This window comes from Rhamphochromis longiceps, linkage group LG18 (assembly GCF_057381845.1).
Source record: "Rhamphochromis longiceps isolate RC_006_pf linkage group LG18, R_longiceps_female_GT1.1, whole genome shotgun sequence".
Classification (NCBI taxonomy): domain Eukaryota; kingdom Metazoa; phylum Chordata; class Actinopteri; order Cichliformes; family Cichlidae; genus Rhamphochromis; species Rhamphochromis longiceps.
In genome coordinates this window covers 1,864,946-1,883,375 of record NC_140574.1, presented here as the reverse complement: position 1 = coordinate 1,883,375, position 18,430 = coordinate 1,864,946, and the positions used below count along the sequence as shown (strand labels likewise).

At 42.4% G+C, this 18,430-nt stretch overlaps 2 protein-coding genes across 3 annotated transcripts in view; both read right to left on the bottom strand.

The window, feature by feature from the left end:
• The window catches only part of LOC146647369 (uncharacterized), a 151,868-nt gene extending 133,531 nt beyond the window's left edge, over positions 1 to 18,337 (bottom strand). Inside the window, exon 1 of the mRNA XM_085388859.1 lies at positions 16,239 to 18,337. The gene's annotated coding sequence lies outside the window, so the exon portion shown is untranslated. The remainder of the gene's footprint in view (positions 1 to 16,238) is intronic.
• LOC146647370 (uncharacterized) lies at positions 406 to 16,243 on the bottom strand. Of its 2 annotated transcripts, XM_085388924.1 has the most exons (3): positions 16,048 to 16,243; positions 6,663 to 7,343; positions 406 to 6,532 (listed from the first exon to the last, which is right to left on the bottom strand). In XM_085388924.1, exons 1-3 carry the CDS (start codon positions 16,217 to 16,219, stop codon positions 6,339 to 6,341), a joined length of 1,047 nt encoding a protein of 348 aa, XP_085245050.1. In that variant the 5' UTR covers positions 16,220 to 16,243; the 3' UTR covers positions 406 to 6,338. The 2 variants fall into 2 exon arrangements, with proteins under 2 accessions (XP_085245050.1, XP_085245049.1); XM_085388923.1 differs by having other exon boundaries at positions 406 to 7,343.
• Positions 18,338 to 18,430: the final 93 nt, after the last annotated feature.

Here is an 18,430-nt window from a genome sequence, read left to right as displayed (position 1 = left end):
AGCACAGCTTCATATCAGATGGATTCTGCTAATTCCTGTTTTATCAGAGTCACTGTGGTTACAGCTGCTAATGAAACACTGTGGGAGGATTCACATGAGCAGCAAATCCACATCAACCACAAACCAACTGCAGGAACGTTCAGACACGAAGACATAAAAAATACAAAATTATAAGTAAACAAACTTTTATTACAGCAATATAAAGGAAAAACTAAATTCACTGCATGATTTTATCTCAGGACACTAAAGCAGACACAGAGGAAACTGTTTGTCTTTTCCTGGACTACAATCCAGGATCGAACCATGTTCTCAACAATTGAATGTTGTCCTTCAGCAGTTATACAAACCCAATTCCAAAAAAGTTGGGACTTTGTGTAAAATGGAAATAAAAACAGAATGCACATCTCAGAAACACGTTTTATTCAAAATAGGACAGAAAAAACAAAATGTGGAAAAAACTACAATTTTAAGAAAACTATGAACTTGTTTTGACTTTAATGCAGCGACATGTTTCACGATGGAACAACAAAGGCTGGAGAATTAAGTGGTGCTAAAGAAAACAGGTGGAGGAGCATTTTGAAAACTGTAAGGTTCATTTGTAGGGCTACAATGATTCGTCGACATAATCGATCACACGACATAGAAATTTCTTGTCACATCTTAAAACCACATAAATGTTTTTTTTGTTTTTATTTAAACTAAAACACACTACAGGAAGCTGTGGGGGCAGTATCACCTACAGTGGGGCAAAAAAGTATTTAGTCAGCCACCGATTGTGCAAGTTCCCCCACTGAAAATGATGACAGAGGTCAGTAATTTGCACCAGAGGTACACTTCAACCGTGAGAGACAGAATGTGAAAAAAAAATCCATGAATTCACATGGTAGGATTTGTAAAGAATTTATTGGTAAATCAGGGTGGAAAATAAGTATTTGGTCACCTCAAACATGGAAAATCTCTGGCTCTCACAGACCTGTAACGTCTTCTGTAAGAAGCTTTTCTGTCCCCCACTCGTTACCTGTATGAATGGCACCTGTTTGAACTCATCATCTGTATAAAAGACACCTGTCCACAGCCTCAAACAGTCAGACTCCAAACTCCGCCATGGCCAAGACCAAAGAGCTTTCGAAGGACACCAGGAAAAGTATTGTAGACCTGCACCAGACTGGGAAGAGTGAATCTACAATAGGCAAGCAGCTTGGTGTGAAAAAATCAACTGTGGGAGCAATCATCAGAAAATGGAAGACATACAAGACCACTGATAATCTCCCTCGATCTGGGGCTCCACGCAAGATCTCATCCCGTGGGGTCAAAATGATCATGAGAACGGTGAGCAAAGATCCCAGAACCACACGGGGGGACCTGGTGAATGACCTGCAGAGAGCTGGGACCAAAGTAACAAAGGTCACCATCAGTAACACACTACAACGGCAGGGAATCAAATCCCGCAGTGCCAGACGTGTTCCGCTGCTGAAGCCAGTGCATGTCCAGGCCCGTCTGAAGTTTGCCAGAGAGCACATGGATGATACAGCAGAGGATTGGGAGAATGTCATGTGGTCAGATGAAACCAAAGTAGAACTTTTTGGTATAAACTCAACTCGTCGTGTTTGGAGGAAGAAGAATACTGAGTTGCATCCCAAGAACACCATACCTACTGTGAAGCATGGGGGTGGAAACATCATGCTATGGGGCTGTTTTTCTGCCAAGGGGACAGGACGACTGATCCGTGTTAAGGACAGAATGAATGGGGCCATGTATCGTGAGATTTTGAGCCAAAACCTCCTTCCATCAGTGAGAACTTTGAAGATGAAACGAGGCTGGGTCTTCCAACATGACAATGATCCAAAACACACCGCCCGGGCAACAAAGGAGTGGCTCCGTAAGAAGCATTTGAAAGTCCAGGGGCCCGTTCTTCGTACCTCGCTAAGTAAGTTAGCTGGATTAGATTGTTGACGATTTCGCGTGATCTTGGATCGTTCGGTTCCCCGAAGATCATCCGGGACTTGCTGTCATAGCAACAGAGCCGTAAGCGTAAACCTGCTCGGGAGCAGGCTTACTTTATGTAAACAGGATTAGATCGCGGCCACGCAGGTATGTCCGCTTCATTCATACGAAAGCAACAGCGATATTCCACCACTGTTTCACCATAAATAAATAACATCAATGTAACTAAAGATAATGCAGCACCTGATCCATTTATTGATGTCACACAGATACATACAGGTCATTTCCTAAAAAAGGGAAATGTACTATTAACATTCTATTACATGTATGTGATTATTACAGATGTAATTCATATTTCAGAGTAGCAATTGCAAATTACTTTGTGTAATCAAGATGAGAGACCACGGCTATAAAAGCGAAGGTGGATTTGGGAAGTCTGTCGCAGCCATGTCCTGTCCGTATACGCGAGCCACCCATTGCGGAAGGTGCAAGATTGATAAGGAGAGTCCTCAGAATTCAGCGTATATTGCGGGATAGACAGGATCCTTTAGCTCAGCGCGACAGTGTGCTCATAGAGAGATATCGATTTTCCCGTGAGGGTATTATTTACTTAACCGACTTGTTGACGACGGGGTGCAGGACCACCACCTGTCTTTTTTTGCTCTGCCCTTTTCTTGGTTGCTGTTATAAACAAACAAACAGATTATTCCAGGGTCTCTTTCCAAGAGACTAAAAGCAATATAAGTGATAAATATTACCATTCTGTAGAATATTCTTATATTTCACTTTTACCTGTTCCCATGTTCTTGTGGGTCCTGTTGTGGCTCTAATGTGAAAGGGGATATAATATAACATAATATAATATAATATAATATAATAAATCTACCCTACCGCCTACTGGTGTTGGCCAGAGGGGCCGATGGCGCGATATGGCAGCCTGGCTTCTGTCAGTCTGCCCCAGGGCAGCTGTGGCTACAACCGTAGCTGCCTCCACCAGTGTGTGAATGTGAGAGTGACTGAATAGTGGCATTGTAAAGCGCTTTGGGTGCCTTGAAAAGCGCTATATCAATCCACTCCATTATTATTGTTATTATTAAATTACTTACGAGTTTAATTTGTCAGCAACTTCCTGCCAGCCCTCTCTCCTTGCTTTTGCAGCCTTTGCAGTGTTCCCTTGCGTTCTGATTAAACTCTGAAACTCCTGAAATCCCTCACTCAGGAGTTCTTGCTCTGCTGCCGAAAAATACCGAGCCGAGCGCGCTCCGTCGACATTTTCGCCGACCAATCAGAGGGTTGCCGATCAATGTTTCCACTATCGATGCGTAGCCCCTTTTACGACACCCAGTGATGTCACATTACTGCGTCCAGCTGTACTAATCGTCAACAGCAGGTGTGTTCGGGGAACCGGATTAGCGAGCTCACGGTTAGCGCGATGGTTTGATCTTGGATGTAGTGAGCGACGTACAAAGAACGGGCCCCTGGAGTGGCCTAGCCAGTCTCCAGACCTCAACCCCATAGAAAATCTGTGGCGGGAGTTGAAAGTCCGTGTTGCTCGGCGACAGCCCCAAAACATCACTGCTCTCGAGAAGATCTGCATGGAGGAATGGGCCAAAATACCAGCTACTGTGTGTGCAAACCTGGTAAAGACCTATAGTAAACGTTTGACCTCTGTTATTGCCAACAAAGGTTATGTTACAAATAGGGCTGAACGATTATGGAAAATAATCTAATTGCGATTTTTTGCCCCAATATTGCGATTGCGATGCGATATGCGATTATTTTTTAAGGTCTTTGTCTTCTGTATTATTAAACAAAGACAAGCAATACATCATATAGTATGGCCAATACTATATTACATTAATTTTAAACTGTTCTTTCCTGGAAGACAGACCTCTGTTATGATGACATGAGGTGATGCATGAATTGATGACTGACATTTTTATTTAACTTCTTCAATCACAACAGTATATTTGAACATACACAATAGTTTATTTTTAGCTTACAAACATCTGAGCATAAAGTGCTGACAAGGAACCCTGGTGTAAACATTAAAATGAAAGTCAGTACAATGTGCAGATTGCAGAAATATACATAAACAAAATCAGTGGCTTTACCACACTCAGTTTTTCGACATCTGTGAACTACTAGACAGTCATTCAATTAAAAAATAATATTAAATAAATAAAACTAATAAATAAAAAATACACACATCTTACTGATCTCTGCAGTCAGTAACATTACACATAAAGTGCAAACATAATAGCAATTGTATAAACACACACACAAACACGCCTTTAAAATTTAAAGGGGTGAAATTGGACGGTCTAGTTCTGATTAGCGTCACCGCTGTCTCGGTGGAGTTTAATAAACTCGGCCGTCTGCTTCTTGCTATCTAAAATATAACCAGACACTGGTGTAAATTCTCGACTGTCTCATACTTCTGTTTAATAAGTTTTCTGTTTGACGTTTAGTCAGCTGTGTGAAAACCAAGGAGGAACCCACCCGGGGGATTAATAAAGTTTTATTTTATCTAATCTAATAACTTTAATCTCAGCCAAACCGATTTACTCACGAACAAACAAAACACTGAAAAAAGCCCAACAATAACATTTTTATTTATTTCTAAGTGACTTATATATTACGTTTAACCCGAGCAGCGAAACTCCGCGGTGATCTGAAAATGATGTGCCGGGAGTTGTGCCGTTCTCGGCCGCATCAGTAACCCTCGAGCTCCCGGCTAGCTGTCGAGCTGGTGGGTAGCAGACGCCTCTGAAAACGTCGAAGCACTTTTGCAAATATGGGATATCTTGATAAACCGAGCAGATATTTGATGTTTACACAACTACTTTCTCGCCTGAAAATATTTTAAAAGTTTATTTTGTGACCCAGAAAGATTAGTATGAGTAATTTTAAAACTTAGTAGCGGCCGCCATTGTTGGAAACTGGAGTTTGGCTGGGCCGCGCTATGAATTCTGGGATATGGTAGTAATTTGGACAGCCTTCGGCGCGTCGCTGTGACGTAATCGGTCTACAAATGCGGCCTCAGAAGGATGCAGCCCATGAATTTGGACATGTCCAGAGTATAATCGCAGCCTTTGCGGTTAGAAAATTGCACTTGATCATGTCGCGATATTATTGCAAATGCGATATATCGTTCAGCCCTAGTTACAAAGTATTGAGTTGTATTTTTGTTATTGACCAAATACTTATTTTCCACCCTGATTTACGAATAAATTCTTTACAAATCCTACCATGTGGATTCATGGATTTTTTTTTTCACATTCTGTCTCTCACAGTTGAAGTGTACCTCTGGTGCAAATTACTGACCTCTGTCATCATTTTAGGTGGGGGAACTTGCACAATCGGTGGCTGACTAAATACTTTTTTGCCCCACTGTATGTTGTCTGCCAACACTGCACTCAACACTGACGAAGAATGCAGTGGAACAGCAAAACAGCATCATCTGTAAACTTTGGAAACTTGTTATTTTGGACTGGAAAACAAAATCTTTTTTTATTTACTTTAAAGCTGAATTTTTGGTTCAAATACTACTAGAATTTAATTCATATTACTTAATATTTGTATTTATTTCATTTTTATTTGGACAGTCTTATTGAGTAAAATAGGACTAAATATTTAAGTATTGATGTTAAAAATACATTATTTTCAAATTCATGTCTCCTGGGTCATTGTTTTAATTTTCTGTGGGACGAGACGAGAGGGTGATACTCACAGGTGGGCAGACCTGAGCAGGTGAGGTACTAAAGCCTAGAACAGGAAGTCTTCCCACAGGAAGCGGAGACAAGATTTATTGAAATAATCGTTGACTAATCAAAGACAAATTGAAACCTCTGGAGCATCAGAAAATCAAAAACACAACAAAGAGCCGGGGGACTGCTGAGCCTCTAGAATCCTCTATCAAACCTTTTTTGAGACCTGGTGCTGCCATCAATTTCAAAAAAAAGATTTATCATATTTTCCCTGACGAATGAAAAAGCTTCAACATGATAGGTATCATCAGATTTAGTTCACACATTGCGACATGTAATACAGTCAAACGATCATTGTCTGAATAGGTTTTCAAGCCAAAAGCAAAAACATTTGAACCAGCATGAATTTGTACATTTGTGTCAAACTTAGCTCCAAATATTTGACCTTTTCTAAAAATATGTTAAGACTACAGCTTCTCACCTGTGTGAGCTCTCAGCAGGAGGAAACAGCTGATGTTCAACATTTACGTGGCCAGTCAAATGAGGATTTCAACTTTCCCCACGCTTTGCAGGAATGCAGCTATTTACCTGAATGAATTTCTGTGTGTTTTTTAAGTGATGTTGAATTTGAAAACTTTTTACTGGAGGTGTTACCAACATGTGACCTCTCAACTGTGTGAGTTCTTATGTGGAAAGACAAACTTTTATTGTGATAAAAACCTTTCCCGCATGTTTTGCAAGAGTACGGCTTCTCACCTGAGTGAAGTCGTGCGTGTTGTTTAAGTGACGATGACCTGGGAAACCTTTTACCGCATGTTTGACAAGAGTACGGCTTCTCACCTGTGTGCAGCCGTACATGGTCTTTAAATGACGATGACCTGGAAAACAATTTACCGCATGTTTGACAAGAGTACGGCTTCTCACCTGTGTGAAGCCTTGCGTGTTCTTTAAGTGACGATGACGCAGAAAACTGTTTACTACATGTTTGACAAGAGTACGGTTTCTCACCTGTGTGATATCTCATGTGGACGGTCAAATGACAAGTTCGACGAAACTTTTTCCCACATGTTTTACAGGAATATGGCTTCTCACCTGTGTGGATCTGTGTATGCCTTCTAAGTACTGATGGCCTAGAAAACATTTTACCACAAGTCTTACAGAGATTTTTGCACGAACGAGAGCTTTCTGCATTTTTACTGTTTGGATTTCTCGATGATCCTGGATCTGCACTCCTGCTTCTTCCCTGATCTTGGCTCTCAGCAAGAGGGGCGTTATTAGTGATGAGACGATCATTATCTGGTTCACTGTGCTCTCCTTCCTCAGCAGCAGTCACCATGAAGGTATCCGTCTCCTCCTTCAGTCCTTCAGAGCTTTCTGCATTTTTACTGTTTGGATTTCTCGATGATCCTGGATCTGCACTCCTGCTTCTTCCCTGATCTTGGCTCTCAGCAAGAGGGGCGTTATTAGTGATGAGACGATCATTATCTGGTTCACTGTGCTCTCCTTCCTCAGCAGCAGTCACCATGAAGGTATCCGTCTCCTCCTTCAGTCCCAGCTGCTCTCCCTCCTGACTGCTGCACAGTTCCTCCTGCTCCTCTTTAATCTGTGGAGGTTCTGGTTCCTCCTGGTCACAGAGCTGCAGCTCAAGGAGAACCTCCTCCTCCTTACAGACAGGCTGCTGTGGGACGTCTGGAGGGGAAAAAAAAAAGACAACTAATGAGATTATGAGAGACAGAGAGAGACAGACAGAGAGACAGAGAGAGACAGAGAGAGAGAGAGTACATACAATACAAATATCACATTGGGGATGGTCAGGCTAGGTAGTGAGGAAAAAAAAAAACAAAAAACAAAAAAACAACAGTGAAATGTGTAACACAAAAGGATAATACAGGAATATCAGCACACCATAACACAATAAAACACAGACAAGCAACATGGGAGAGTATTCCAGTGTGTACAGCTGATCTGGGACAATCTTCGCCTGCGCCTCCAGCTGATCCGTCCACATTGGATGGGAGGCGTTGGATTCAGGGGAGGGAGGGTGATAGTGAGGGCGCATCAGTATCAGTGTACATGTTTCGTGCGTGTGCATGTGTATCCCGTGTTCAGCTGAGAGAAAGTGTCACCACGCCCGGTTAAGCAAAGGTCAACAGTCTCCAGTGGACGCAGGTGGCCTTGAAGGAGGGACAAAGAGTTCTGACAACAATCCTGTAATCATGGGAACAATTTGTTGTTCCAGTCAGCTTCGACCTTGGCGCCAGTGGGATAGCTGCATGAGTGAAGATGGTGAATGTTTGGGTTTAGTGCGAACAACTGCATCCAATTTTTACAGTTGGTCTAATGTCCGTCACTGGTCACCAATTATCTCAATTCCCGTTGTTCTTCTCCAAGATCTTATCAAAACACAGTCTGAGTACTCACAGCCCTGCCCATCGTCTATCATGTCAGCCAGCCTTATGGGATTTTGAACAGCAGTAGCAATAAAAAAAAAAAAAAAAAAAAAAAAAAAAAAAAAAAATGCGGCCTGAACCTGAATTGGGATACAGCCATTGAGATGAGATGAGATAGCCTTTATTTGTCAGTTGCAGGTCTTTTGGCCACAACCGAGATGACAGACCTTGCCGACCGTACATACAATACAAACATCACATTGGGGAGACAGGTCAGGCTAGGTAGCGAGGAAAAAAAACATTGAAATGTGCAACACAAAAGGATAATACAGGAATGCACAGATATCAACACACCACAGCACAATAAACACAGACAAGCAACATGGGAAAGAGTTCCAGTGTGGACATCTGATCTGGAACCGCTACAATCTTTCGACTGCGCCTCCAGCTGACCCGATGTCCACATCATGGGGGAGGTAAGCGTTGGAGGTGGCGTTGGATCCGGGGTAGGGAGGGTGATGCGTCAGTGAGTGCTTATCAGTATCAGTACAGGGAGTGCAGAATTATTAGGCAAATGAGTATTTTGTCCACATCATCCTCTTCATGCATGTTGTCTTACTCCAAGCTGTATAGGCTCGAAAGCCTACTACCAATTAAGCATATTAGGTGATGTGCATCTCTGTAATGAGAAGGGGTGTGGTCTAATGACATCAACACCCTATATCAGGTGTGCATAATTATTAGGCAACGTCCTTTCCTTTGGCAAAATGGGTCAAAAGAAGGACTTGACAGGCTCAGAAAAGTCAAAAATAGTGAGATATCTTGCAGAGGGATGCAGCAGTCTCAAAATTGCAAAGCTTCTGAAGCGTGATCATCGAACAATCAAGCGTTTCATTCAAAATAGTCAACAGGGTCGCAAGAAGCGTGTGGAAAAACCAAGGCGCAAAATAACTGCCCATGAACTGAGAAAAGTCAAGCGTGCAGCTGCCAAGATGCCACTTGCCACCAGTTTGGCCATATTTCAGAGCTGCAACATCACTGGAGTGCCCAAAAGCACAAGGTGTGCAATACTCAGAGACATGGCCAAGGTAAGAAAGGCTGAAAGACGACCACCACTGAACAAGACACACAAGCTGAAACGTCAAGACTGGGCCAAGAAATATCTCAAGACTGGTTTTTCTAAGGTTTTATGGACTGATGAAATGAGAGTGAGTCTTGATGGGCCAGATGGATGGGCCTGTGGCTGGATTGGTAAAGGGCAGAGAGCTCCAGTCCCACTCAGACGCCAGCAAGGTGGAGTACTGGTTTGGGCTGGTATCATCAAAGATGAGCTTGTGGGGCCTTTTCGGGTTGAGGATGGAGTCAAGCTCAACTCCCAGTCCTACTGCCAGTTTCTGGAAGACACCTTCTTCAAGCAGTGGTACAGGAAGAAGTCTGCATCCTTCAAGAAAAACATGATTTTCATGCAGGACAATGCTCCATCACACGCGTCCAAGTACTCCACAGCGTGGCTGCAAGAAAGGGTATAAAAGAAGAAAAACTAATGACATGGCCTCCTTGTTCACCTGATCTGAACCCCATTGAGAACCTGTGGTCCATCATCAAATGTGAGATTTACAAGGAGGGAAAACAGTACACCTCTCTGAACAGTGTCTGGGAGGCTGTGGTTGCTGCTGCACGCAATGTTGATGGTGAACAGATCAAAACACTGACAGAATCCATGGATGGCAGGCTTTTGAGTGTCCTTGCAAAGAAAGGTGGCTATATTGGTCGCTGATTTGTTTTTGTTTTGTTTTTGAATATCAGAAATGTATATTTGTGAATGTGGAGATGTTATATTGGTGTCACTGGTAAAAATAAATAATTGAAATGGGTATATATTTGTTTTTTGTTAAGTTGCCTAATAATTATGCACAGTAATAGTCACCTGCACAAACAGATATCCCCCTAAAATAGCTAAAACTAAAAACAAACTAAAAACTACTTCCAAAAATATTCAGCTTTGATATTAATGAGTTTTTTTGGGTTCATTGAGAACATGGTTGTTGTTCAATAATAAAATTATTCCTCAGAAATACAACTTGCCTAATAATTCTGCACTCCCTGTATATGTATGTGTGTGCGTGTCTATAGTTCAGCTGAGACACTGTCCTTCGCCCTGCCAGGCTAAGTAAACAGTCTTCCAGCCAACCCAGGTGGCCTTGTAGGGAATGGGAAGGAACAGACTCAACACAGTCGTTATCAGGGAGTTGTTGTTCGGCTCCAGCCTTGAGCTGGCGCCGAAGGGGTAGCCAGGTTATGATGGTAATTGAGAATTTCAAGCTGTTTTTTAACACTCCGACACTGGTCTCTCAGTCTCCCGTTAATAGCTGCGAGCTTCTCCGTGATGTTATTAGCCGTCGATTCTGTGGTCTTGTCACTCTTTTTGCTCACAGAGCAGATTCTGAGACCTCACGACCGCAGCCAACTGATCCGAGGTGTAATCCAGCTCCACCCAGAGATGTTGTTCTGAGTTGATTCTTTCCTGATATAATCCAACATACATACGCTCAAAGGTGTTATTCTGAGCATTCACTGCAGCCGTTAGCGCCTCCAAGCTCTTAACCATGCTGCCTTCAGTGAGCCCTTTCTGAGAAGTCGCACCTGTCGTTCCAATCCCAGCGGGCAGCCTTGGTGGGGTTTGAACAGCCGGTTCCGCTCTCTTAATTCTCCGATAAGTCAGGGCCAAGCCAGCTCCGATCAGCAAGAACCCTGTTATCGTGGTTCCGAATAGGTAGATATCTTCAGCGTCCTCGATCGACAGTCCCGCCAGGCACACGATCCTCTGCCACCCGTCCATCGTGTATCCGGCAGGGAAAGTCCCTCCAGGGCACTCGGGTTCTCCCGAGCCCAGACTTCACGTTAAAGGGTGTCAATAGCATTCAGAGACCAGTTGATCAAATCCATAATTCTCTTTTAGGTTTTAGACACAGACTGTGAGAGAGTGTTCCAGGGAAAGTAATACAAAAAAAGACACGAGACTAGACAAGGACATAAGAACTAGCAGGAAAGATAAGGGAGAGGAGAAAAGTGCGTCCGCCTCCTCCGAGAGCCAAAGAAAGTGTGTGTCTGTTTTATACTGATGCACGAAGGCCCTGACACTGAGAGGGTGGATCTACCTGTATGTGACCAGGCTGCATCCTCAGTGCTCAAACATCTGAAGATGAAAACCTGTTTTATGTTTCCTACATCTAATCAAGCGCACGACACAAACACTCAGCAAGTACTGGTCTCTGTTTATGGATGGGCTAAAGAAAGGCAACGGAGTTGATGCCTTGTAACTAAGCAACAACCTATATGATGCACTTAGCAACGCTAAGTCACACTGAGTCTGAACTTTTACAAACCAAGCCACTGAGAACTGAGGACACAATCAGCAGAATGTCTGTGATGAAAATGACCATGAGCTGCCTGAAATGACACTGATGCGTTCATATTATTGGAGACCCACAGGAGGACTTCTATCGCTGTATCTGCATCTGCATCTTAATGCATTCATACATGAGGGTATTTTACATTACACTTTCTTTTAAAGCGATACTTTCACAGTTCTAACTTTATGCTGTTACTTGCATAAAGAAAACTCAAATCCAGGCTGATTTCAGCGCCTGCTGTTTGAATGGAGCACAGTGCAGTCCTGTCAGTGAAGTTGCCCCCCACCTTCTTCAAATCCAACAAAAGTGGTATCAAACGTTTGTGCTGCAAATTTTTTGTTTGTGCCGCTTTCATTTTAAAGATATTTATAAAATTCCATCAATCCATCCATTCGCTTCCACTTATCCTTTTAAGGGTCGCGGGGGCGCTGGAGCCTATCTGAAGAAATTTAAAGGGGCATGCCCGTAGGTGCGTATCAGTTTATAATTAGATATGGTGTTTTGAGCCAATAAGCTGGTTGTGGATCACTGACTACCATGTTTCTTAACATTACCTTACTCCATCTAGTGTGCTACCAGCAGGGTATATGCTAAAATGCTAATGGTTGTTAAAACATTAACCTAATAATATGTGAACTGTAGCTTTTAATTCAAATGCTAATATTAACAAAAGTGCTGTCATTTGTATGTGGGCTGTCATGAGCAAGTTGTATAAAATTAACGTGCACTTCAGTGATTCAGCAAATCTGAGCTCAACGGCTCCAAACAGCCTGCAGAACTGTGAATCTCAGGTAACTGTCAATGTTACCTGAAAGAGCCAAACTTCTGTAGCCATGGTCCCAAAGGGCTATTAAACACGTGTGGCATTGACACACATTTATCTCAGAGCCTGGATTTATCTACAAGTATTTTGATGATGAGCTATGAACATTGACTAAATTCATTTTTATGCCGATCAAATGAATTTTGAACTAGATCTTGTTAAGGATAAACTGGTACAACTCTGCCGAAAAAGCAAACATAGCGACCTGTGTTCGGTTTGTGATCACCAGGGGGCGCTATCACACACATTCTACGTCTGAGAAAAAAAAACAAGAGTTGAAGAAAACATGTGCTAGCTCTCTCATTTGCATTTTTAAGCTAGCTTCCATGAGCAACAGCAATCATCAACACTTCAATTCACTACGTCAAAACAGTGTATCAAAGTAATTTTATGTCCACTTAAAGATGTAGAACTAAAGTTATAACCAAATTATGGCAGTAATATATCACATTTGTCATTTTTGCTTGACAGATGCCAAAGAAATCAGTGGTGGACAAAACTGCAGTATTTGAAGTCCTTCGTGCTTCTAAAGAAGCAGTCATAAAAGATGGAAGTTTCAACTCCAAGTGACATATAGAAAAATCTATGCAAACAACTTGGCGAAAAGATGACACCAAAAGCTCTTTACACTTTTGTTAAATTAAACAGACAATGTATGGGCTGCTCTGGATTACAGTGACGAAGAGAGACTGACACAGACAGCAGTGACAATGATAATGATTTTGAACAAAGCAGCTCTCCTTTTCAAAACAAAGACTGCAAGACTGTGGAGCTCCCATTTGGATACATATGATATGTGGATACATATGATATGTGGATACATATGATTCCACATAAAGTCACATACAAAAAGAATACTTTCAAGAAAAGGGAAGCTGGCCAGCTGTACATTACATGTGAAAAGGAACCTGAAATCACTGCCCAATGGTGCTGAAGTGTGTAATGGCAAACACGGATGAATCCATGCACACTGGCTTTTCTAAGAGCGCCATGCCCGGAAGTCTGAGGGCACAAGTAACAAAAGAACTTGGTGAAGGCAGACTGCAGCCCCATGTGTGGAGAGCATCAGAGGCAGCAAAGCTGATGGACTTTGGTGATCCAGAGCCAAGCCATCTACCAAATTTGACAACTCTGCGCAAAGACAAACACGAACAAAATCAACTAGAAGTTGCTCATAAAAACCCAATACTGTCTCTCCACTCATTAAAATACAGTTCCCCTCCCAGTGGAAGCATTTGGGACATTGGATTAGACAAGTTCTTCTGTCACTACTGGAGTCAAACTCAAATGCTGTACAAGACTGCAAAGCACCCATAGTCGCCTTTGATGCGACTGGCTCAGCTGTAAAAAAGCTTCTCAGGCCTAATGGTTTATCTGGAAACATCTTCCTGTATCAAGGTGTGTTAACAGGAAGGGACAACTCTCACGTCCCAGTGGTGCAAATGTTGTCAGAGAGACATGATGTCCAGGCAATCACAAGATGGTTATCGGAATGGATTCGTGCTGGAGCACCAATCCCAAAGGAGGCCATCTGTGATTTCTCCTTAGCTTTACTTGGTGCTTTAGTTAAGGCTTTAACACATCATTCAGATTTGAAGCTACATTAATGAATGCTTTGGTGTCTTGCTTCGGAAAAAAATCCCCCTTATGTCAGAAGTGTCCAAATCAAATCTGAAAAGAAAGATTGCAGATGAGACTATGTCTGTTTCTGATGACAAGGAAGAAGAAGACATTAGATAACTTCAGCTAATGTTGAAGCAGAGTTCAAGAACATTAAACATGGTCTGTTCAAGCATGAAAATCTCCCTATAAGGATAGATAAATTCACTGCACGACATCTTGGTTTCATTGAAGGAAACATGCAGATCTGTTCTGCAACACAAATACGAAAAGAAGCAGAGGTTGCCAGACAGGATGGTACAGTGAAGCGTCAGGATCCACACAAAGCCTTTGTGGAGCAGGAAGTGGATGATAACCCCTCTCAGGAGCCCAAAATTGACACAGACATGGACATTGAAGAAACAGCAGCTTTGGAAAACTGGAGAGGCCTTGCAGTTCCACCAAACCATACCTCTCCCCTTGTCCTGAATGGCTCCACTCAGATCCAGCTGTGAAAAAGAAAAAAGTAAAGCTATGGCTGTTAAAAAATGGAAATAATCAACAGCCAGTCAAACTTGGCAAAGGACAATACTGTGTCATGAACACCTGTGCCTTTGATGCCTTCTGTCAAAGTCTGTGCTGCGCTTTCTGTGACAGTCTTACTGCTCAAAACATGTTGAATAGTTCAGAGGAGAACAAAGTATTCCAGCTTGTGAAATCCCTTGCTTCAAAGGGTGTCACTCAACATGCCTATTCATTGAGGGCAGAGGTGCTGAGCTCAATATTCTGCCCTGTTCAGTTGAAGACTGCTGTTCATCGTGTTGATGCACAGCGCCATGTGTCCACAGTAATTCAAAAAACAATGACGGAAAATCCAAGTGTTCACTTCACAAGACAGTGTTCCTCCCAGTACTGCAAACTTTACACACCAAACACAAGGCAAATCCCTTTTGTTTCCATTGATCTGTCAGCTTCTGGCATAGCTCACCTTCAGTCTGCTGTTGAACAAGGGCTCAACCTTCCAGCATCGCCATGCCTAAGACCAATCGAAAGTCCTGATGCATCTCCAACAGCATTTAAAACAGATTCATCAGGAAAGCAACTTTGCACAGGGACTGTTTGTCACAGTTTCACCCTGAGAGAGCTTGTATGGATTGACACAGACCTTGGAAAAGGCTCTACAGAAACTCTGGAGCACAGTTTTCACAGTCCAAAAAGGTTTTTGCTTACTGAATTCCCATCCACTCTGCTACTTCAAGGAGAGAAATTCACACTGAAAGCAGTCATTACATTTCAGGAGGGCCCAACACCAGAAACACTCGGGCATTATATGACATTCTGTAACAGGACCCCGTACATCTGGGAGATGTATGATGACCTAAGGAAGGATGTAACCATAGCATCTGAAAACACCAGCGCATGTCCGCACGCTGTGCTCTACACAAAGGAATGATGGCAAGATTTCATGAAAGAAAGTCCTTTTCTAGTTTGTGAGTTAGATGATGGAAATAGCTGTTATTTTTCAGTTATTGTATTAGACTTGTGAGGCTCAGACACTTCCATGTATTTACCTTTTCTAACAGGAAACATAAACCACGTTGTTCTCGTAGTTTTGTATTTTGTTACCAGCAAATAAAGTTGTTTCTCCAACAGAATGCATTAATTATTTTAAATGCTATATTTAACCTAGTTTTTAAATAGGTTATAGCAGTTTGATTACTAGGTTTAAGAGTGTGATCATGAGAAAAAAATATCCAATGCTGGTTAATATCTCTCAATGTTTTTTTTACAGCAAAGGAAGTGGCTGGTTGAACTTTAGAAACTTATAATAATATCTTTAAAACGACAGCGGCACAAACAAACATTTTTGCAGCACAAACGTTTGACATCAAATTTGTTTGATTCCATTAATGTGGGGGAGCTGGTTGACCTCTGATGACCTCTAGAATTTTTCTTGAATATCTTTAAAATGAAAGCAGCACAAACGAAAATGTTTGCAGCACAAACGTTAGATACCACTTTTGTTGGATTTGAAGAAGGTGGGGGGCAACTTCACTCGTGCAGTCCTGTCCTCTGTTTGCTCTTTGTTAGCTCACATCAAAAAGTCCTCACAATCAGAAACGTCCCGCAGAGCTGTGATCAGGATCCTCCCTCAGAGGGACACTCACCTGTCATGTGCAGCTTGATTTGGGGTTTACAGGTGATATCCAGCAGTCTGCGCTGACGGTCGATCTCTTCCTCGTACTGGACGATCGTTTTTTCAAACTCCAAGAATATTTGTTCAGCAGCAGCAGTTAGTCGCTCGTTGATGAACTCTCTCAGATACTGAACTGAAGGCATCGTTGCTGCCGCAGCTCACACACTCAGCTCACACAACAACAACAGTCTCTGGAAAGCTAACGCAATTTGCGCCTTTCCTTTGTTTACTTCCGCCTGGTGTCACGTGATTAACGCACCTCCCCCTCTCTCTCTTATTAATGAATGTAAAGTATTACAGAGAGCTCGGTGAGTCAGTGCAAAGCCGCTAACACCACAGTGATGTGCTGACTCTTTCGGTCCCACACTCCCGGCTCTGTTCACACACGCGCCTTTCCTTTCTTTATTTCCGCTTGGTGTCACACGGTTGTTGCTCCGGCAGAGAGCATTTACCTTTAACTGTTCCGCTGTCGAAGATTTCTCTGTTTCAAATCAGTTTCCAGCTGAAATCAATTTTTTTCTACATCCACGGAAAACAAGAAAATCGCAGATATTCTCATTTGAATTTTAAGCTTTCTGGTTTGAAATGATCTGAATACGTTTCTTATATTGAACTTTAACATGATCCCTATAAAAAGAGTTACTGTTTGATCTGGTGAGCTCAGAACAAACAAAAAAAATGTGCTTTCTGATCAAAATATATAAAGTTTGATTAAAAACTTACAAAGTAATGCCAGAATAAGTTATTAATTATTACTGTTGTTTGACTGGCCACAAATCAATTTTTATTATATTCAGTTGTTAAACATTCGGCATATTGTTTATTAAATTAGAACCTCTGGGGCCTGTTCTTCGTACGTCGCTTACTACATCCAAGATCAAACCATCGCGCTAACCGTGAGCTCGCTAATCCGGTTCCCCGAACACACCTGCTGTTGACGATTAGTACAGCTGGACGCAGTAATGTGACATCACTGGGTGTCGTAAAAGGGGCCACGCATCGATAGTAGAAACATTGATCGGCAACCCGCTGATTGGTCGGCGAAAATGTCGAAGGGGCGCGCTCGGTATTTTCCGGCAGCAGAGCAAGAACTCCTGAGTGAGGGATTTCAGGAGTTTCAGAGTTTAATTAAAACGCAAGAGAACACTGCAAAGGCTGCAAAAGCAAGGAGAGAGGGCTGGCAGAAAGTTGCTGACAAATCAAACTCGTAGGTAATTTAATAATAATAATAATAATGGATTGGGTTTATATAGCGCTTTCCAAGGCACCCAAAGCGCTTTACGATACCACTATTCATTCACTCCCACATTCACACACTGGTGGAGGCAGCTACGGTTGTAGCCAGGCTGCCATATCGCGCCATCGGCCCCTCTGGCCAACACCAGTAGGCGGTAGGGTAGATCTATCATATGACACTATATTGTCCAATATCATATGGCATTATATTATATTATAATATGTTATATTATATCCCCTTTCACATTAGAGCCACAACAGGACCCACAAGAACATGGGAACAAGTAAAAGTGGAATACAGGAGTATTCTACAGAATGGTAATATTTATCTCTTAGATTGCTTTTCGTCTCTTGGCAAGGTAATACTGGCCTGTAATACTCTGTTAGTTTGTTCATAACAGCAACCAAGAAAAGGGCAGAGGAAAAAAAGACAGGTGGTGGTCCTGCACCCCCTCGTCAACAAGTTGGTTAAGTAAATAATACCCTCACGGGAATATCGATATCTCTCTATGAGCACACTGTCGCGCTGAGCTAAAGGATCCTGTCTGTCCCGCAATATACGCTGAATTCTGAGGACTCTCCTTATCAATCTTGCACCTTCCACAATGGGCTGCTCGCGTATACGGACAGGACATGGCTGCGACAGGCTTCCCAAATCCACCTTCGCTTTTATAGCCGTGGTCTCTCATCTTGATTACACGAAGTAATTTACTATTGCTACTCTAAAATATGAATTACATCTGAAATAATCACATACATGTGATAGAATGTTAATAGTACATTTCCCTTTTTTAGGAAATGACCTGTATGTATCTGTGTGACATCAATAAATGGATCAGGTGCTGCATTGTCTTTAGTTACATTGATGTTATTTATTTATGGTGAAACAGTGGTGGAATATCGCTGTTGCTTTCGTATAAATGAAGCGGACATACCTGCGTGGCCGCGATCTAATCCTGTTTACATAAAGTAAGCCTGCTCCCGAGCAGGTTTACGCTTACGGCTCTGTTGCTATGACAGCAAGTCCCGGATGAGCTTCGGGGAACCGAACGATCAAAGATCACGCGAAATCGTCAACAATCTAATCCAGCTAACTTACTTAGCGAGGTACGAAGAAC

Excerpts from the sequence above, each read along its gene's own strand:
- LOC146647370 (XM_085388923.1), bottom strand. The coding sequence starts at position 16,219 with ATGCCTTCAGTTCAGTATCTGAGAGAGTTCATCAACGAGCGACTAACT. Across the intron at positions 7,344-16,047 it reads AATCAAGCTGCACATGACAG|ACGTCCCACAGCAGCCTGTC; the intron begins GTGAGTGTCCCT and ends TTTCCCCTCCAG.